The 22,987-nt window shown below is 56.0% G+C and overlaps 1 protein-coding gene across 1 annotated transcript in view; it reads left to right on the top strand.

The window, feature by feature from the left end:
* The window catches only part of SETD1A (SET domain containing 1A, histone lysine methyltransferase), a 91,927-nt gene that overhangs the window by 64,972 nt on the left and 3,968 nt on the right, over positions 1-22,987 (top strand). Inside the window, 10 exon segments of the mRNA XM_085533335.1 lie at positions 400-487; positions 3,193-3,311; positions 4,677-4,773; positions 6,961-7,170; positions 8,637-8,995; positions 9,653-9,905; positions 13,320-13,486; positions 18,242-18,352; positions 20,550-20,669; positions 22,535-22,672. Of these exon segments, the coding sequence (XP_085389461.1) occupies positions 400-487; positions 3,193-3,311; positions 4,677-4,773; positions 6,961-7,170; positions 8,637-8,995; positions 9,653-9,905; positions 13,320-13,486; positions 18,242-18,352; positions 20,550-20,669; positions 22,535-22,672 (1,662 nt within the window).

The following is a 22,987-nucleotide window of genomic DNA, read 5'->3' as shown; positions in this document are numbered from 1 at the left end:
GTTATATGGGGGGGTTAATAGGGGGTTAATGGGGTAGGGAGGTTAATGGGGGGTTATGGGGTTAATAGGGGGATTATGGGGTTATATGGGGGGTTATGGGGTTAATAGGGGGGTTATGGGGTTATATGGGGGGGTTATGGGGTTATATGGGGGGGTTATGGGGTTATATGTGGGGGGTTATGGGGTTATATGGGGGGATTATGGGGTTAATAGGGGGGTTATGGGGTTATATGGGGGGGTTATGGGGTTATATGGGGGGATTATGGGGTTAATGGGAGGGTTATGGGGTTAATAGGGGGGATATGGGGTTATATGGGGTGGGTTATGGGGTTAATGGGGGGGTCCTGTGCCCATATTGGGGTATCTGGACCCCCCCAAATCCCCCCCCCCCTCCTTTAGGTGAAGCGCAAGGAGCCGTCAGAGCTGGTGGAGGGAACCGAGGAGAAACGGCCCCGACCACCAACACCCCCCGAGGAGGAGGAGGATGGTGAGAATGGGGGGGGGACACAGCACGGACAGAGATGGACCCCCCCATACAGAGACCCCCCCATACAGAGACCCCCCCATACAGAGACCCCCATACAGAGACCCCCCCATACAGAGACCCCCCCCATACAGAGACCCCCCATACAGAGACACCCCATACAGAGACCCCCCATACAGAGACCACCCCATACAGAGACCCCCCCATACAGAGACCCCCCCATACAGAGAACACCCCCATACAGAGACCCCCCCATACAGAGACCCCCCCCATACAGAGACCCCCCCATACAGAGACCCCCCCCATACAGAGACCCCCCCCATACAGAGACCCCCCCATACAGAGACCCCCCCCATACAGAGACCCCCCCATACAGAGACCCCCCCCATACAGAGACCCCCCCCATACAGAGACCCCCCCATACAGAGACCCCCCCCATACAGAGACCCCCCATACAGAGATCCCCATACAGAGACCACCCCCATACAGAGACCCCCCCCATACAGAGACCCCCCCCCATACAGTGACCCCCCATACAGAGACCACCCATACAGAGACCACCCCATACAGAGACCCCCCATACAGAGACCCCCCCCATACAGAGACCACCCCCCATACAGAGACCCCCCATACAGAGACCACCCCCCATACAGAGACCACCCCATACAGAGACCCCCCCATACAGAGACCCCCCCCATACAGAGACCCCCCCATACAGAGACCACCCCATACAGAGACCACCCCATACAGAGACCCCCCATACAGAGACCCCCCATACAGAGACCCCCCCATACAGAGACCACCCCCATACAGAGCCCCCCCCCATACAGAGACCACCCCATACAGAGACCCCCCATACAGAGACCACCCCCATACAGAGACCCCCCATACAGAGACCCCCCATACAGAGACCCCCCATACAGAGACCCCCCCCATACAGAGACCACCCCATACAGAGACCACCCCATACAGAGACCCCCCGTCATACAGAGACCCCCCCTCATACAAAGACCCCCCCATACAAAGACCCCCCCATACAAAGACCCCCCCCATACAGAGACCCCCCATACAGAGACCCCCCATACAGAGACCCCCCCATACAGAGACCACCCATACAGAGATCCCCATACAGAGACCACCCCATACAGAGACCACCCCATACAGAGACCCCCCCCATACAGAGACCCCCATACAGAGACCCCCCCATACAGAGACCCCCCATACAGAGACCCCCCCATATAGAGACCCCCCCATACAGAGACCCCCCATACAGAGACCCCCCCATACAGAGACCCCCCATACAGAGACCCCCCCATACAGAGACCCCCCCATACAGAGACCACCCGCATACAGAGACACCCCATACAGAGACCACCCCCATACAGAGACCCCCCCATACAGAGACCCCCCATACAGAGACCCCCCCATACAGAGACCCCCCCATACAGAGACCACCCGCATACAGAGACACCCCATACAGAGACCCCCCCCATACAGAGACCCCCCCCATACAGAGACCCCCCCATACAGAGACCCCCCCCATACAGAGACCCCCCCCATACAGAGACCACCCCCATACAGAGACCACCCCCATACAGAGACCACCCCCATACAGAGACACCCCATACAGAGACCCCCCCCATACAGAGACCCCCCCCATACAGAGACCCCCCCATACAGAGACCACCCATACAGAGACCACAGAGACCCCCCCATACAGAGACCCCCCATACAGAGACCCCCCCATACAGAGACCCCCCATACAGAGACCCCCCCATACAGAGACCTGCCCATACAGAGACCCCCCATCCAAAGACCCCCCCCAATTACTATCACACCCTGTGCCCCCCCCATACAAAGACCCCCCCCAATTACTGCCCCCCCATACAAAGACCCCCCCCCATTTACTGTCTCTCTCCCCCCCCCATACATAGACCCCCCCCATACAAAGACCCCCCCAGTGCCCCCCATACAGAGACCACCCCCCATACAAAGACCCCCCCAGTGCCCCCCATACATAGACCCCCCCCCATACAAAGACCCCCCCAGTGCCCCCCATACATAGACCCCCCCCCATACAAAGACCCCCCCCCCCACTTACTGTCTCTCCCCCCCCATACAAAGACCCCCCCCCACTTACTGTCTCTCCCCCCCCATACAAAGACCCCCCCCCATTTACTGTCTCTCCCCCCCCCCATACAAAAACCCCCCCATACGAGGACCCCCCCCCCACTTACTGTCTCTACCCCCCAGACAAAGACACTCCCCCATGCCCCCCCATACAAAGACCACCCCATACAAAGACCACCCCCCCAGTGCCCCCCATACAAAGACCCCCCCCACTTACTGTCTCTCCCCCCCCATACAAAGACCCCCCACTTACTGTCTCTCCCCCCCATACAAAGACCCCCCCCATTTACTGTCTCTCCCCCCCCATACAAAGACCCCCCCCCATTTACTGTCTCTCCCCCCCCATACAAAGACCCCCCCCACTTACTGTCTCTCCCCCCCATACAAAGACCCCCCCCACTTACTGTCTCTCCCACCCCATACAAAGACCCCCCCCATTTACTGTCTCTCCCCCCCCATACAAAGACCCCCCCCCACTTACTGTCTCTCCCCCCCCATACAAAGACCCCCCCCCACTTACTGTCTCTCCCCCCCCCATACAAAGACCCCCCCCCACTTACTGTCTCTCCCCCCCCCAGACAAGGACGCCCCCGTCGCCCCCCCCGTTGCCCCCCGCCCGGACTCAGCCCCGAAGCGGCGCAAGCTGTTCCGCCTGGACAGCGAAGGGGAGGAGAGCGAGGAGTCCTCGTCAGGAAAGGTGGGACCCAAAACCAACACAATTCAACCCAAAATATAACACCCCCCTGAGACCCCCCCTATAAACCCCCCTTTATGCCCCCCCATGAACCTCCCCCTTGACTCCACCCTTTACGCCCCCCTATAAACCCCCCTTGACCCCCCCCAAATACAACCCCCCCCAAACCCCCCATACCCCCCCCTTTATGCACCCCATAAACCCCCCCCTTGGCCCCCCTCTTTATGCCCCCCCCCTTGACCCCCCCCTTAATGCCCCCCCATAACCCCCCCTTTATGCCCCCCCATAACCCCCCCTTTATACCCCCCCATAACCCCCCCATACTCCCCCTTTATGCCCCCCCCATAACCCCCCTTTATGCCCCCCCCATAACCCCCCCTTTATGCCCCCCCCATAACCCCCCTTGACCCCCCCCTTTATGACCCCCCAATAAACCCCCCCTTTATGCCCCCCCATAACACCCCCTTTATGACCCCCCCATAAACCCCCTCATAACCCCCCATTTATGCCCCCCCATAAACCCCCCTTGACCCCCCCCAAATACAACCCCCCCCTCAAACCCCCCATACCCCCCCCTTTATGCACCCCATAAACCCCCCCATAACCCCCCCCAAAATATACCCCCCCCATAAACCCCCCCATACTTCCCCTTTATGCCCCCCCCATAAACCCCCCTTGACCCCCCAATAAACCCCCCCATTACCCCCACCCCTTTATGCCCCCCCATAAACCCTCCTTGACCCCCCCCAAATACAACCCCCCCCAAGCCCCCCATACCCCCCCCTTTATGCACCCCATAAACCCCCCCATAACCCCCCCCCAAAATATACCCCCCCCATAAACCCCCCCATACTCCCCCTTTATGCCCCCCCCCATAAACCCCCCTTGACCCCCCAATAAACCCCCCCATTACCCCCACCCCTTTATGCTCCCCCCATAAACCCTCCTTGACCCCCCCCAAATACAACCCCCCCCAAGCCCCCCATACCCCCCCCTTTATGCACCCCATAAACCCCCCCATAACCCCCCCCAAAATATACCCCCCCCATAAACCCCCCCATAACCCCCCCTTTATGCCCCCCCCCATAAACCCCCTTGACCCCCCAATAAACCCCCCCATTACCCCCACCCCTTTATGCCCCCCCATAAACCCCCCCACTTTATGCTCTCCCCATAACCCCCCCATACCCCCCCCCTTTATGCCCCCCCAACCCCCCCTTATCCCCCCCATACCCCCCTTTATGCCCCCCCCCATAAGCCCCCCTTGACCCCCCGATAAACCCCCACATACCCCCCCCTTTATGCCCCCCCCCATACCCCCCCCTTTATGCCCCCCCCAAATAAACCCCCCCCTTGATGCCCCCCCAGGAGGATGATGATGATGATGAAGACGTGCGCAGGAGGAGGAGGAGGAGGAGACCAGAGGAGAGAAGGGCGGCCAGGGAGCAAAGGGAGCCCTGCCATGGTAATGGGGGGGTCACATACAACGGGTTTGGGGTCCATTTTTGGGCCCATTTCCCCCATTTTTGGTCCCACATCCCCCATTTTTGGCCCCATTTCCCCCATTTTTGGCCCCATTTCCCCCATTTTCTGCCCCATTTCCCCCCATTTTTGGCCCAATTTCCCCCATTTTTGGCCCCATATCCCCCATTTTTGGTCCCATTTCCCCCATTTTTAGGTCCATTTCCCCCATTTTCTGCCCAATTTCCCCATTTTCTGCCCCATATCCCCCATTTTTGGCCCCATTTCCCCCATTTTTGGCCCCATTTCCCCCATTTTTGGTCCCATTTCCCCCATTTTTAGTCCCATTTCCCCCATTTTCTGCCCCATATCCCCCATTTTTGGGCCCAATATCCCCCATTTTCTGCCCCATATCCCCCATTTTTGGTCCCATTTCCCCCATTTTTGGTCCCATTTCCCCCATTTTTTGTCCCACATCCCCCATTTTTGGTCCCACTTCCCCCATTTTTGGCCCCCATTTCCCCCATTTTTGGCCCCATTTCCCCCATTTTTGCCCCATTTCCCCCATTTTCTGCCCCATATCCCCCATTTTCTGCCCCATTTCCCCCATTTTCTGCCCAATTTCCCCGATTTTTGGCCCCATTTCCCCTGTTTTTAGTCCAATTTCCCCCATTTTCTGCCCCATATCCCCCATTTTCTGCCCCATATCCCCCATTTTCTGCCCCATATCCCCCATTTTCTGCCCCCATATCCCCCATTTTCTGCCCCATATCCCCCATTTTTGGCCCCATTTCCCCTGTTTTTAGTCCCATTTCCCCCATTTTTAGTCCCATTTCCCCCATTTTGGTCCCATTTCCCCATTTTTGGTTCCATTTCCCCTGTTTTTGGCCCCATTTCCCCCATTTTTGGCCCCATTTCCCCCATTTTTGGCCCCATATCCCCCATTTTTGGCCCCATGTCTCCCATTTTGGTCCCATTTCCCCCATTTTTGGTCCCATATCCCCCATTTTTGGTCCCATTTCCCCTGTTTTTAGTCCCATTTCCCACATTTTTGCCCCATATCCCCATTTTTTGGCCCCATATCCCCCATTTTCTGCCCCATTTTCCCCATTTTTGGTCCCATATCCCCCATTTTTGGTCCCATTTCCCCCCATTTTTTGTTCCATTTCCCCTGTTTTAGTCCAATTTCCCCCATTTTCGGCCCCATATCCCCCATTTTGGCCCCATGTCTCCCATTTTGGTCCCATTTCCCCCATTTTTGGTCCCATTTCCCCTGTTTTTAGTCCCATTTCCCACATTTTTGCCCCATATCCCCATTTTTGGCCCCATATCCCCCATTTTCTGCCCCATTTTCCCCATTTTTGGTCCCATATCCCCCATTTTTGGTCCCATTTCCCCCATTTTTTGTTCCATTTCCCCTGTTTTTAGTCCAATTTCCCCCATTTTCGGCCCCATATCCCCCATTTTTGGCCCCATGTCTCCCATTTTGGTCCCATTTCCCCCATTTTTGGTCCCATATCCCCCATTTTTGGTCCCATTTCCCCTGTTTTTAGTCCAATTTCCCCCATTTTTGCCCCATATCCCCCATTTTTGGCCCCATATCTCCCATTTTGGTCCCATTTCCCCCATTTTTGGTCCCATATCCCCCATTTTTGGCCCCATATCCCCCATTTTTGGCCCCATTTCCCCCCATTTTTGGCCCCATTTCCCCCATTTTTGGCCCCATTTCCCCCATTTTTGGTCCCATATCCCCCATTTTCTGCCCCATTTCCCCCATTTTTGGGCCCATTTCCCCCATTTTTGGCCCCATTTCCCCTGTTTTTAGTCCAATTTCCCCCATTTTCTGCCCCATTTCCCCCATTTTCTGCCCCATTTCCCCCATTTTTGGTCCCATTTCCCCCATTTTTGTTCCTATTTCCCCCATTTTCTGCCCCATATCCCCCATTTTCGGCCCCATTTCCCCCATTTTCGGCCCCATTTCCCCCATTTTTAGTCCGATTTCCCCCATTTTTAGTCCCATTTCCCCCATTTTTAGTCCCATATCCCCCATTTTTGGTCCCATTTCCCCCATTTTTGTTCCTATTTCCCCCATTTTCTGCCCCATTTCCCCCATTTTTGGCCCCATTTTGGGCCCATTTCCCCCATATTTGGTCCCATATCCCTGTCCCATTTAACCCTTTCCTCCCCACAGCCGACGCCTCCAGCTCGTCCTCGTCCAAGTTCTCTGTGTACGAAGGCTCAGACAGGAGCCGTGGGGGCAGCAGCGGCTCTTCATCCTCCTCTTCCTCCTCCTCTTCCTCTTCCTCGTCCTCCTCTTCCTCCTCTTCTTCCTCCTCCGAGGATGAAAGTGCAGCTGACGAGCCCCCCCCCGACCCCCCCAGAGCCCCCAGCCCCGAACCTGGTGAGTCAATGCCCACCTCCCCACATCACTGCCCCAGATGGACCCAAATCTGACCCTAAATGGACCCAAATACCCCACAGTGTGCCCCAAATACCCCACATTGCCCCTACATGGACCCAAATCTGACCCTAAATGGCCCCAAATCTGCCCCAAATGGCCCCATATCCACCCCAAATGGCCCTAAATACCCCCACATTGCCCCTACATGGACCCAAATCTGACCCTAAATGGCCCCAAATCTGCCCCAAATGGCCCTAAATACCCCCACATTGCCCCTACATGGACCCAAATCCACCCCCAATGGCCCCATATCCACCCCAAATGGCCCTAAATACCCCCACATTGCCCCTATATGGCCCCAAATCCACCCCCAATGGCCCCATATCCACCCCAAATTGACCCCATATCCACCCCAAATGGCCCTAAATACCCCCACATTGCCCCTAAGTGGCCCTAAATACCCCCATGTTGACCCTAAATGGCCCCAAATACCCATATATGGCCCTAAATGGCCCCAAATCTGCCCCTAAATGGCCCCAGTTACCCCCACATTGCCCCTAAATGGCCCCAAATACACCCAGTGTGCCCCTATATAGCCCCAAATCCACCCCAAATGGCCCCATATCCACCCCAAATGGCCCCAAATACCCCTATATGGCCCTAAATGGCCCCAATGTGACTATAAATGGCCCCAAATACCCCCACATTGGCCCTAAAGGGCCTCAAATCTGCCCCTAAATGGCCCCAAATACCCCCAAATGCCCCCCAATGTGCCCTAAATACCCCCAATATGCCCCAAATAGCCCCCAATGTGCCCCACAACCCCCCCACCCCCCATATAATCCCCCATATACCCCCCCATATATCCCCCATATATCCCCATATATCCCCCATATATCCCCCATATATCCCCCATATCCCCCCCTATATATACCCCCTCCATATCCCCCCTATATATACCCCCCCATATCCCCCCCATATATCCCCCATATATCCCCCATATCCCCCCCCTATATATACCCCCTCCATATCCCCCCTATATATACCCCCCCATATCCCCCCCTATATATACCCCCCCCATATCCCCCCTATATATACCCCCCCATATATCCCCCATATCCCCCCCCTATATATACCTCCTACATATCCCCCCCTATATATACCCCCCATATCCCCCCCTATATATACCCCCCCCATATCCCCCCCTATATATACCCCCCCCATATCCCCCCCATATACCCCCCCATATCCCCCTTATATATTCCCCCCCCCATATCCCCCCCTATATATACCCCACCATATCCCCCCATATCCCCCCAACATACCCCCCCATATCCCCCCCTAAATACCCCCCCATATACCCCCTATATACCCCCCATATCCCCCCATATCCCCCCCATATCCCCCCAATATCCCCCCCTATATATAGCCCCCCCAACTCACCCCCTTTCTCTCTCTCCCCACAGCGCAGCCTCCTCCGCCGCCCCCCCCCCCTCGCCCCCCGTCCCCCCTCCCCCTGCTCCCCCCCCCCAAGAAGCGCCGCAAGACCCTGGAGGAGCCCCCCCCTCGCCCCCCATCCCCCCCCCAACCCCCACCCCCCCCCACCCCCCTCAGCCCCCCTCTCCCCCCCTCTCCTCACCCCCTCCCACCCACCTCCCCCCCTTCCCCTCCCCCTCCGGCCCCTCCCCCCCCACCCCCCAGACCCCCGACCCCCCCTCCAGCCCCACAACCTGCCCCCCAACCCCCCCCCCCAACGCCGCCGGGACCCCCCCAGACCCACGAGTCGCCCCATCTGCAACCTGCCGGCCGACCACGCTTCTATGGTTAAAAGCTGGGGGGGGGCTGAAGATGCTCCTTTAAGCGCCCCCCCCCCCCACCACCACCATCACCACCACCATCACCACCGCAGACCCCCGAGTCGTCGCCCCCCCCCCACGTCGACTCAACGCCCCCCAGCGGAACGAATGGGGGCCACGTCCCTATTGGAGCTGGCCAAAGGGGGGGGGGGGACCCCCGATGTGGGGCAGGGCGTGGGGGGGGATTTAGCTGTATTGGCCACTATTGCCTTAACCAGGGGGGGGGACAGCACGGAGGATGATGATGATGATGATGAAGATGAAGGGGGTGAAGAGGAAGCACAGGACAGAGGGGGGGTCTCCATGCAATGGAAGGAGCACAACTACGCCGCCCGCCCCCCCCCCGTCCCCCCCCCCATTAACCACCCCCATAGACCCCCAACGTTTAGAGCCCCACGAGGTCTTAGAAGCCCCCGAGGAGCTGGTGGGGCTTAATGTGGGCGGGGGGCAACACGACCTCCACCCCCCTATACCCACCCCTATAGCAGCCCCCCCCCCACGGCGTAAACGCCACCGCCCCCCCCCGACCCCCCCCAGCACTGACAGCGACCACAGCAGCACCACCACAACAACAACTGATGACGACGATGATGATGAAGATGAAGATGAAGGGGCGGCCGCGATGAGCATCAGACCATCCCTACGACCCCGCGGGCCATCACCACCACGCAGCCCCCCCCCACATTAAAGACCCCCCCCCAACCCCAACGTGGTTCCCCCCCCGCAGCGAGTTTGAGCAGATGACGATCCTGTACGACATATGGAGCTCGGGGCTGGACGACGAGGACATGAGGTTCCTCAGGGTCACATACGAGAGGCTGCTGCAGGAGGACAGCGGGACGCATTGGCTTAATGATACGCATTGGGTGCATCACACTGATATCCTTTATTGTGGGGTATGGGGATTATGGGGGGGATAGGGGGATATGGGGGGATATGAGGATATGGGGGGGATGAGGACAGCGGGACACACTGGCTCAATGATACGCACTGGGTGCATCACACTGATATCCTTTATTGTATGGGATATAGGGGATATGGGGGGATATGGGGGGGATATGGGGACAACGGGACACACTGGCTTAATGACACCCACTGGGTGCATCACACTGATATCCTTTATTGTATGGGATTGTATGGGATATGGGATATGATATGGGGGTATGGGGATATGGGGATATGGGGGGATATGGGGATGTGGGGGGGATATGGGGGTATGGGGATATGGGGGGGATGAGGACAGCGGGACGCATTGGCTTAATGACACGCACTGGGTGCATCACACTGATATCCTTTATTGTGATATGGGATGTGATATGGGGATATGGGGGGATATGGGGGTATGGGGATGTGGGGGGGATATGGGGGGATATGGGGATATGGGGGGGTATGGGGATATGGGGGGATATGGGGATATGGGGATATGGGGGGGATATGGGGATATGGGGGGATATGGGGATATGGGGGGGTATGGGGATATGGGGGGATATGGGGATATGGGGATATGGGGGGGATATGAGGACAGCGGGACACACTGGCTTAATGTCACCCACTGGGTGCATCACACTGATATCCTTTATGATATGGGATATGATATGGGGGGGATAGGGGGATATGGGGGGGATAGGGGGATATGGGGGGGATAGGGGGATATGGGGACAGCGGGACGCATTGGCTCAATGACACCCACTGGGTGCATCACACTGATATCCTTTATGATATGGGATATAGGGATATGGGGGGGATAGGGGGATATGGGGGGATAGGGGGATATGGGGGGATATGGGGACAGCGGGACGCATTGGCTTAATGACACCCACTGGGTGCATCACACTGATATCCTTTATGATATGGGATATAGGGATATGGGGGTATGGGGGGATATGGGGATGTGGGGGGGATAGGGGGATATGGGGGTATGGGGATATGGGGGGGGATGAGGACAGTGGGACCCATTGGCTCAATGACACACACTGGGTGCATCACACTGATATCCTTTATTGTGGGGTATGGGGGGATATGGGGGTATGGGGATATGGGGGGGTATGGGGTTATGGGGATATGGGGGGATATGGGGATATGGGGATGTGGGGGGATATGGGGGGATATGGGGGGGATAGGGGGATATGGGGGGATATGGGGATATGGGGGGATATGGGGGGGATAGGGGGATATGGGGGGATATGGGGATATGGGGGGATATGGGGACAGCGGGACCCATTGGCTCAATGACACGCACTGGGTGCATCACACTGATATCCTTTATTGTGATATGGGATATGATATGGGGATATGGGGGGATATGGGGATATGGGGGGATATGGGGATATGGGGGGGATAGGGGGATATGGGGGGATATGGGGATATGGGGGGGATATGGGGGGGGATGAGGACAGCGGGACACATTGGCTCAATGACACACACTGGGTGCATCACACTGATATCCTTTATTGTGGGGTATGGGGGGATATGGGGGTATGGGGATATGGGGAGATATGGGGACAGCGGGACACATTGGCTTAATGACACCCACTGGGTGCATCACACTGATATCCTTTATGATATGGGATATGATATGGGGATATGGGGGGATATGGGGATGTGGGGGGGATAGGGGGATATGGGGGGGATAGGGGGATATGGGGATATGGGGGGGATAGGGGGATATGGGGGGTATGAGGACAGCGGGACACATTGGCTTAATGACACCCACTGGGTGCATCACACTGATATCCTTTATTGTATGGGATTGTATGGGATATGGGATATGATATGGGGGTATGGGGATATGGGGGGATATGGGGACAGCGGGACACACTGGGTTAATGATACGCATTGGGTGCATCACACTGATATCCTTTATTGTATGGGATTGTATGGGATATGGGATATGATATGAGGGTATGGGGATATGGGGGGATATGGGGATGTGGGGGGGATAGGGGGATATGGGGGGACTATGGGGATATGGGGGGGATATGGGGACAGCGGGACCCACTGGCTTAATGATACACACTGGGTGCATCACACTGATATCCTTTATTGTGATATGGGATGTGATATGGGATGTGATATGGGGGGATATGGGGATATGGGGGGGATAGGGGGACTATGGGGATATGGGGGGATATGGGGATATGGGGGGGGATGAGGACAGTGGGACCCATTGGCTCAATGACACACACTGGGTGCATCACACTGATATCCTTTATGATATGGGATATGATATGGGGGATAGGGGGATATGGGGGGGTTATGGGGATATGGGGGGATAGGGGGATAAGGGGGGATATGGGGATGTGGGGGGGATAGGGGGATATGGGGGGATAGGGGGATATGGGGGGGATAGGGGGATATGGGGGGGATAGGGGGATATGGGGGGTATAGGGGGATATGGGGAGATATGGGGACAGCGGGACCCATTGGCTCAATGATACGCATTGGGTGCATCACACTGATATCCTTTATTGTATGGGATATAGGGATATGGGATATGATATGGGATATAGGGATATGGGATGTGATATGGGATATGATATGGGGATATGGGGGGATATGGGGACAGCGGGATCTCTATGGGATCTTTGCCCTATGGGATCTCTATGGGGTCTTTGCCCTATGGGGTCTTTGTTTTATGGCATCCTTATGGGGTCTTTGCTGTCTGGGGTCCCTATGGGGTCTCTATGGGGTCTTTGCCCTATGGGGTCTCTGTGGGGTCTTTGCCCTATGGGGTCTTTGCTGTCTGGGTTCCCTATGGGGTCTTTGCCCTATGGGGTCTCTGTGGGGTCTTTGCCCTATGGGGTCTTTGTTTTATGGGATCCATATGGGGTCTTTGCTGTCTGAGGTCCCTATGGGGCCCATATCTATAGGGTATCTTTGCCCTATGGGGTCTTTGCTGTCTGGGGTCCCTATGGGGTCTTTGCCCTATGGGGTCTTTGTTTTATGGGGTCCCTATGGGGTCTCTATGGGGTCTTTGCCCTATGGGATCTCTATAGGGTCTTTGCCCTATGGGGTCTTTGTTTTATGGGATCCTTATGGGGTCTTTGCTGTCTGGGGTCCCTATGGGGTCCCTATGGGGTCTTTGCCCTATGGGGTCTTTGTTTTATGGGATCCTTATGGGGTCTTTGCTGTCTGGGGTCCCTATGGGGTCCCTATGGGGTCTCTATGGGGTCTTTGCCCTATGGGATCTCTATGGGGTCTTTGCCCTATGTGGTCTTTGTTTTATGTGGTCCCCATGCACTGCACACCTATAGGCTCGATCCCTGAATCCCATTATCCCCTTGACGCTGTCACTGACCCGCTCCCGCAGCCCCCGTCGCCGGCGCTGCCCCGACAGCCGGCAGCACCGAACCGGCAGCGCCCGCAGCGAGGGCTTCTACCCCATCAGCCGCAGGGAGAAGGCGCGATACCTGCGGCCGTGTCCTGCGCCACCGCATGACACCGACGGCAATGACACGCAGGTACTGAAATGGGGACTATATGGGCCTGAAAGTGACCTCAAATGGGACTGAAGTGGGACTAAATGGGATCAAATGGGGTCAGATGGGGCCAAAGTGGGGTCAGATGGGGCTAAAGTGGGACCAGATGGGGTCAGATGGGGACCACATGGACTCAAATGGGAACCACATGGACTCATATGGGAACCACATGGACTCATATGGGGCTAAAGTGGGATCAAATGGGGTCAGACGGGGATAATAGTGGGACCAAATGGACTCAAAATGGGATCAAATGGGGTCAAATGGGGTCAGATGGGGCTAAAGTGGGACCAAATGGGCTCAAAATGGGGTCAGATGGGGCTGAAAGTGGCCCCAAATGGGTTCAAGTGGGCTCAAAATGGGGTCAGATGGGGCCAAAATGGGACCAAATGGGCCCAAAAATGACTTAACTGGAACCAAATGGGCTCAAATGGGCTCATAGGGACCCAAATTGGGATCAAATGGGGCTGAAGTGGGACCAAATGGGCACAAATGGGGTCAGACGGGGCTAAAGTGGGACCAAATGGACTCATATGGGGCTAAAGTGGGATCAAATGGGGTCAAATGAGCCCAAAATGGCATGATATCTACGGCCATGTCCTGCACCACCGCCTGACACTGACGGCAATGACACACAGGTACTGAAATGGGGCTGAATGGGGACAAATGGGCTCAAAATGGGGTCAGATGGGGTCAGAATGTGGCCAAAATGGGACCAAATGGACTCATATGGGGCTAAAGTGGGATCAAATGGGGCTAAAGTGGGGTCAAATGGGCCTGAAAGTGACCTCAAATGGGACTAAATGGGACCAGATGGGCTCAAATGGGACTGAATGGGCTCAAATGGGCACAAATGGGGTCAGATGGGGCTAAAGTGGGATCAAATGGGGTCAAATGGGGCTAAAGTGGGATCAAATGGGGTCAAATGGGGTCAGATGGGGCTAAAGTGGGACCAAATGGGGCTAAAGTGGGATCAAATGGGGTCAAATGGGGCTAAAGTGGGATCAAATGGGGTCAAATAGACCCAAGATGGACTCAAATGGGGCTAAAGTGGGATTAAATGGGCACAAATGGGGTCAGATGGGGCTAAAGTGGGACCAAATGGGCTCGAATGGGCCTAAATGAGCCCAAAATAGCATGATATCTACGGCCATGTCCTGCCCCACCGCATGACACCGACAGCAATGACACGCAGGTACTGAAATGGGGATGAATGAGGACAAATGGGCTCAAAATGGGGTCAGATGGGGTCAGAATGTGGCCAAAATGGGACCAAATGGACTCATATGGGGCTAAAGTGGGATCAAATGGGGCTAAAGTGGGGTCAAATGGGCCTGAAAGTGACCTCAAATGGGACTAAATGGGACCAGATGGGCTCAAATGGGACTGAATGGGCTCAAATGGGCACAAATGGGGTCAGATGGGGCTAAAGTGGGATCAAATGGGGCTAAAGTGGGACCAAATGGACTCTTATGGGGCTAAAATGGGATCAAATGGGGCTAAAGTGGGACTAAATGGGCACAAATGGGGTCAGATGGGGCTAAAGTGGGATCAAATGGACTCGAATGGGGCTAAAATGGGACTAAATGGGCACAAATGGGGTCAGATGGGCCTGAAAGTGGCCCCAAATGGGTTCAAATGGGCTCAAAATAGGAATAAATGGGATCAGAAATGAGCCATCTGGACTCAAATGGGCTTAAAATGGGACCAAATGGGCTCATAGGGACCCAAAATGGGATCAAGTGGGATCAGATGGGGCTAAAGTGGCCCCAAATGGGTTCAAATGGGCTCAAAATGGGGTCAGATGGGGCCAAAATGGGACCAAATGGGACCAAAAATGAGCCAGATGGGCCCAAAAATGACCTAATTGGAACCAAATGGGCTCAAAATGGGCTCAAAATAGAACTAAATGGGATCAGAAATGAGCCATCTGGGCTCAAGTGGGGCCAAATGGGCTCAAATGGACTTAAAATGGGACCAAATGGGCTCATATGGGGCTAAAGTGGGATCAAATGGGCCCAAAATGGGCTAAAGTGGGATTAAATGGGGCTAAAGTGGGACTAAATGGGCACAAATGGGGTCAGATGGGCCTGAAAGTGACCCCAAATGGGCTCAAATGGGCCCAAAATGGGCTCAAATGGGCCTAAATGAGCCCAAAATGGGGTCAAATGGGCCTGAAAGTGACCTCAAATGGGCTCAAATGGGACCAGATGGGCTCAAAATGGGCACAAATGGGGCCAAAATGGGATCAAATGGGTTCAAATGGACCCAAAATGGGACTTAATGGGCTCAAAATGGGCTCAACATGGGATCAATTTGGGCTCAAATGGGGCTAAAGTGGGACTAAATGGGCTCAAAATGGGGTCAAAGTGGGACCCAAATGGGACCCAAATGGGACCTAATTGACCCAAGAAGGGCTCAAATGGACCCAAAATGGGATCAGGTGGACCTAAATGGACCCAAAAAGGGATCAAATGAGCCCAAACAGACCCAAATGGACCCAAACTGACCTAAATGGGCCCAAATTAACCCAAAATGACCTAAATGGGCCCAAATGGGTTTAAATGGACCCAAATGGACCTAAATAGCCCCAAATGGGCCCAAATGGGTTTAAATGGACCCAAATGGACCCAACTTGCCCCAAATGGGCCCAAATGGCTTTAAATGGCCCCAAATGGCCCCATATTGACCTAAAAGTGACCCAAATGGACCTGAATGGCCCAATTGGACCCAAACTGACCTAAATGGGCCCAAATGAACCCAAATAGCCCAAAATGGGCCCAAATGGGTTTAAATGAACCCAAATGGCCCCATATTGACCTAAAATGGACCTGAATGGACCTGAATGGCCCCAATTGGACCCAGTGTTCCCCCCATGTCCCCCCTGTTCCCCCCAGGGTCCGAATGGGCCCAAATGGCCCCAAATCTGCCCCAATTGGACCCTAATGGACCCGTATTGACCGAAAAGTGACCCGAATGGACCTGAATGGACCCAAATGGCCCCATATTGACCTAAAAGTGACCCGAATGGCCCCAAATCTGCCCCAATTGGACCCCAATGTTCCCCCCATGTCCCCCTTGTTCCCCCCAGGGTCTGAATGGGCCCAAATGGCCCCAAATCTGCCCCAATTAGACCCAATGTTCCCCCCATGTCCCCCCTGTTCCCCCCAGGGTCCATAATGGGCCCAAATGGCCCCAAATCTGCCCCAATTGGCCCCAATGTCCCCCCATGTCCCCCTTGTTCCCCCCAGGGTCCATAATGGGCCCAAATGACCCCAAATCTGCCCCAATTGGACCCAATGTCCCCCCATGTCCCCCCTTGTCCCCCCAGGGTCTGAATGGGCCCGAATGGCCCCAAATCTGCCCCAATTGGCCCCAATGTCTCCCCATGTCCCCCCTGTTCCCCCCAGGGTCCATAATGGGCCCGAATGGCCCCAAATCTGCCCCAATTGGCCCCAATTGGCCCCAATGTCCCCCCATGTCCCCCCTGTTCCCCCCAGGGTCCATAATGGGCCCAAATGGCTCCAAATCTGCCCCAATGTCCCCCCATGTCCCCCTTGTTCCCCCCAGGGTCCATAATGGGCCCGAATGGCCCCAAATCTGCCCCAATTGGCCCCAAATGGACCCAATGTCCCCCCATGTCCCCCTTGTTCCCCCCAGGGTCTGAATGGGCCCAAATGGCCCCAAATCTGCCCCAATTGGCCCCAATTGGACCCCAATGTCCTCCCATGTCCCCCTTGTTCCCCCCAGGGTCCAAATGGCCCCAAATCTGCCCCAATTGGCCCCAATGTCCCCCCATGTCCCCCTTGTTCCCCCCAGGGTCCATAATGGGCCCGAATGGCCCCAAATCTGCCCCAATTGGCCCCAATTGGACCCCAATGTCCTCCCATGTCCCCCTTGTTCCCCCCAGGGTCTGAATGGGCCCAAATGGCCCCAAATCTGCCCCAATTGGACCCAATGTTCCCCCATGTCCCCCCTGTTCCCCCCAGGGTCCAAATGGCCCCAAATCTGCCCCAATTGGACCCAATGTTCCCCCATGTCCCCCCTGTTCCCCCCAGGGTCCAAATGGCCCCAAATCTGCCCCAATTGGACCCAATGTTCCCCCCATGTCCCTCCCCTTGTTCCTCCCAGGGTCTGAATGGGCCCGAATGGCCCCAAATCTGCCCCAATTGGCCCCAATTGGACCCAATATTCCCCCCATCTCCCCCCTGTTCCCCCCAGGGTCCATAATGGGCCCAAATGGCCCCAAATCTGCCCCAATTGGACCCAATGTCCCCCCCATGTCCCTCCCCTTGTTCCTCCCAGGGTCTGAATGGGCCCGAATGGCCCCAAATCTGCCCCAATTGGCCCCAATTGGACCCAATGTTCCCCCCATCTCCCCCCTGTTCCCCCCAGGGTCCATAATGGGCCCAAATGGCCCCAAATCTGCCCCAATTGGACCCAATGTCCCCCCCATGTCCCCCTTGTTCCCCCCAGGGTCCATAATGGGCCCAAATGGCCCCAAATCTGCCCCAATTGGCCCCAATGTCTCCCCATGTCCCCCCTGTTCCCCCCAGGGTCCATAATGGGTTCAAATGGCCCCAAATCTGCCCCAATTGGACCCCAATGGACCCATATTGACCTAAAAGTGACCCGAATGGACCTGAATGGCCCCAAATGGCCCCATATTGACCTAAAATGGGCCCAAATGGCCCCAAATCAGCCCCAATTGGCCCCAATATCCCCTTGTTTCCGTAGGGTCCGAACCGTGTTCTGTCCGAGCGCCGGTCGGAGCAGCGCCGCCTGCTGAGCGCCATGGGATCAACAGCGCTGCAGGACAGCGACCTGCTCAAGCTCAACCAGCTCAAGGTAACACCCCACAGACCCCAGAGACCCCATAGAGACCCCATAGACCCCACAGAGACCCCATAGACCCCACAGAGACCCCATAGACCCCACAGGGACCCCATAGACCCCACAGAGACCCCATAGACCCCACAGGGACCCCATAGACCCCATAGACCCCACAGAGACCCCATAGACCCCATAGAGACCCCACAGACCACAGAGAACCCACAGAGACCCCATAGACCCCACAGAGACCCCCCATAGACCCCATAGACCCCCTTATATGCCCTTAACCCCATAGACCCCACAGAGACCCCAGAGACCCCACAGAGACCCCATAGACCCCATAGAGACCCCATAGACCCCATAGACCCCACAGAGACCCCACAGAGACCCCATAGACCCCATAGACCCCATAGAGACCCCATAGACCCCACAGAGACCCCATAGACCCCACAGAGACCCCACAGACACCCCATAGACCTCACAGAGACCCCATAGACCCCACAGAGACCCCATAGACCCCACAGAGACCCCATAGACCCCATAGAGACCCCATAGACCCCACAGAGACCCCATAGACCCCATAGACCCCACAGAGACCCCAGAGACCCCAGAGACCCCACAGAGACCCCATAGACCCCACATAGACCCCCTTATATGCCCTTAATCCCATAGACCCCATAGACCCCACAGAGACCCCATAGACCCCATAGAGACCCCACAGAGACCCCACAGAGACCCCAGAGACCCCATAGACCCCACAGAGACCCCATAGACCCCAGAGTCCCCATAGACCCCAGAGACCCCAGAGACCCCACAGAGACCCCATAGACCCCATAGACCCCACAGAGACCCCATAGACCCCACAGAGACCCCACAGACACCCCATAGACCTCACAGAGACCCCACAGAGACCCCATAGACCCCATAGACACCCCATAGACCCCACAGAGACCCCACAGAGACCCCCTTATATGCCCTTAACCCCATAGACCCCACATATACCCCCTTATATGCCCTTAACCCCATAGACCCCACAGAGACCCCCTTATATGCCCTTAACCCCATAGACCCCACATAGAGACCCCATAATATGCCCTTAACCCCATAGACCCCACATAGACCCCCTTATATGCCCTTAACCCCATAGACTCCACAGAGACCCCCTTATATGCCCTCATGTGCCCTTATGCCCCCTTATGTGCCCCCATTGTGCCCCCTTGTGCCCCATTGTGACCCCCATATACCCCATAATGCCCCCATAATGCCCTTTTATAACCCCATTGTCCTTGTGTGTCCCTATGGGTCCCTATGGCCCCTATGGTCCCTATGGGGTCTATGTGTCCCTATGTGTCCCTATGGCCCCTATGTGTCCCTATGTGTCCCTATGTGTCCCTATGTGTCCCTATGTGTGCCTATGTGTCCCTATGGGTCCCTATGTGTCCCTATGGGTCCCTATGGGTCCCTATGGGTCTCTATGGGTCCCTATGTTCCCTATGGGTCCCTATGTGTCTCTATGTGTCCCTATGGGGTCCCTATGTGTCCCTATGGGTCTCTGTGGGTCTCTATGGGGTCCCTATGTGTCCCTATGTGTCCCTATGTGTCCCTATGGCCCCTATGTGTCCCTATGTGTCCCTATGGCCCCTATGGGGTCCCTATGTGTCCCTATGGGTCTCTATGTGTCCCTATAGTTTTCTATGGCTCTCTATGGGGTCTATGGGTCCCTATGTGTCCCTATGTGTCCCTATGGCCCCTATGTGTCCCTATGGGTCTCTGTGGGTCCCTATGGGTCCCTATGTGTCCCTATGGGTCCCTATGGCCCCTATGGGTCCCTATGTGTCCCTATGGGTCTCTGTGGGTCCCTATGTGTCCCTATGTGTCCCTATGTGTCTCTATGGGTCCCTATGGCCCCTATGGGTCCCTATGTGTCTCTATGGGTCCCTATGGGTCCCTATGGCCCCTATGGGTCCCTATGTATCCCTATGGGTCCCTATGTGTCCCTATGTGTCTCTATGTGTCTCTATGTGTCCCTATGTGTCCCTATGGTGTCCCTATGGGTCCCTATGGCCCCTATGGGGTCCCTATGTGTCCCTATGTGTCTCTATGGGTCCCTATGGGTCCCTATGGCCCCTATGGGTCCCTATGGGTCCCTATGGGTCCCTATGGCCCCTATGGGTCCCTATGTGTCCCTATGGGTCTCTGTGTGTCCCCCTAGTTCCGTAAGAAGCGGCTGCGTTTCGGCCGGAGCCGCATCCACGAGTGGGGACTGTTCGCCATGGAGCCCATCGCTGCCGACGAGATGGTCATCGAGTATGTGGGGCAGAACATCAGACAGGTACCGACCCATACATACAGCCCCATAGATCCCAAATACCCCATAGATACAGCCCCATAGATAGATACAGCCCCATAGATACAGCCCCATAGATAGATACAGCCCCATAGATACAGCCCCATAGATACAGCCCCATAGATAGATACAGCCCCATAGATAGATACAGCCCCATAGATACAGCCCCATAGATACAGCCCCATGGTCATCGAGTATGTGGGGCAGAACATCAGACAGGTACCGACCCATAGCGACCCATAGATAAAGCCCCATAGCGACCCATAGATGTGCTGTGTGCCCCATAGATGTGCTGTGTGCCCCATAGATGTGGTTTGTGCCCCATAGATGTGGTTTGTGCCCCACAGGTGGTGGCAGACATGCGTGAGAAGCGCTATGCCCAGCATAGACCCCATAGATCACCCCATAGAGCCCCTGTATCACCCCATAGAGCCCCATAGGAACCCCATAGCGCCCCATAGATGTGCTGTGTGCCCCATAGATGTGCTGTGTGCCCCATAGATGTGCTGTGTGCCCCATAGATGTGGTTTGTGCCCCACAGGTGGTGGCAGACATGCGTGAGAAGCGCTATGCCCAGCATAGACCCCATAGATCACCCCATAGAGCCCCATAGGAACCCCATAGCGCCCCATAGATGTGCTGTGTGCCCCATAGATGTGCTGTGTGCCCCATAGATGTGGTTTGTGCCCCACAGGTGGTGGCAGACATGCGTGAGAAGCGCTATGCCCAGCATAGACCCCATAGATCACCCCATAGAGCCCCATAGGAACCCCATAGCGCCCCATAGATGTGCTGTGTGCCCCATAGATGTGCTGTGTGCCCCATAGATGTGCTGTGTGCCCCATAGATGTGGTTTGTGCCCCACAAGTGGTGGCAGACATGCGTGAGAAGCGCTATGCCCAGCATAGACCCCATAGATCACCCCATAGAGCCCCTGTATCACCCCATAGAGCCCCATAGGAACCCCATAGCGCCCCATAGATGTGCTGTGTGCCCCATAGATGTGCTGTGTGCCCCACAGGTGGTGGCAGACATGCGTGAGAAGCGCTATGCCCAGCATAGACCCCATATATCACCCCATAGAGCCCCATAGGAACCCCATAGCGCCCCATAGATGTGCTGTGTGCCCCATAGATGTGCTGTGTGCCCCATAGATGTGGTTTGTGCCCCACAGGTGGTGGCAGACATGCGTGAGAAGCGCTATGCCCAGCATAGACCCCATAGATCTCCCCATAGAGCCCCTGTATCACCCCATAGAGCCCCATAGGAACCCCATAGCGCCCCATAGATGTGCTGTGTGCCCCATAGATGTGCTGTGTGCCCCACAGGTGGTGGCAGACATGCGTGAGAAGCGCTATGCCCAGCATAGACCCCATAGATCACCCCATAGAGCCCCTGTATCACCCCATAGAGCCCCATAGGAACCCCATAGCGCCCCATAGATGTGCTGTGTGCCCCATAGATGTGCTGTGTGCCCCATAGATGTGGTTTGTGCCCCACAGGTGGTGGCAGACATGCGTGAGAAGCGCTATGCCCAGCATAGACCCCATAGATCACCCCATAGAGCCCCTGTATCACCCCATAGAGCCCCATAGGAACCCCATAGCGCCCCATAGATGTGCTGTGTGCCCCATAGATGTGCTGTGTGCCCCATAGATGTGGTTTGTGCCCCACAGGTGGTGGCAGACATGCGTGAGAAGCGCTATGCCCAGCATAGACCCCATAGATCACCCCATAGAGCCCCTGTATCACCCCATAGAGCCCCATAGGAACCCCATAGCGCCCCATAGATGTGCTGTGTGCCCCATAGATGTGCTGTGTGCCCCATAGATGTGGTTTGTGCCCCACAGGTGGTGGCAGACATGCGTGAGAAGCGCTATGCCCAGCAGGGCATTGGCAGCAGTTACTTGTTCCGCGTTGATCACGACACCATCATCGACGCCACCAAGTGCGGAAACCTGGCCAGGTTCATCAACCACTGCTGCACGGTGAGACCCATAAGTGACCCACACCTGACCCATAAGTGAGACCCATAAGGGACCCATAAGTGACCCTATAAGTGAGACCCATAAGTGAGACCCATAAGTGACCCCATATGTGAGAGCCATAAGGGACCCCATAAGGGACCCCATAAGGGACCCCATATGTGAGACCCATAAGTGATCCCATAAGGGACCCCATAAGTGACCCCATAAGGGACCCCATAAGTGAGACCCATAAGTGACCCATAAATGACCCCATAAGGGACTCCATATGTGAGACCCATAAGTGACCCCATAAGGGACCCCATATGTGAGACCCAT

The sequence above is a fragment of the Coturnix japonica genome, unplaced genomic scaffold, assembly GCF_054131305.1.
Source record: "Coturnix japonica strain WE unplaced genomic scaffold, WE-NBRP24 Scf058, whole genome shotgun sequence".
NCBI lineage: Eukaryota > Metazoa > Chordata > Aves > Galliformes > Phasianidae > Coturnix > Coturnix japonica.
The sequence above is the reverse complement of the archived record's forward strand: the minus strand, read 5'-3'. Positions and strand labels throughout refer to the sequence as shown.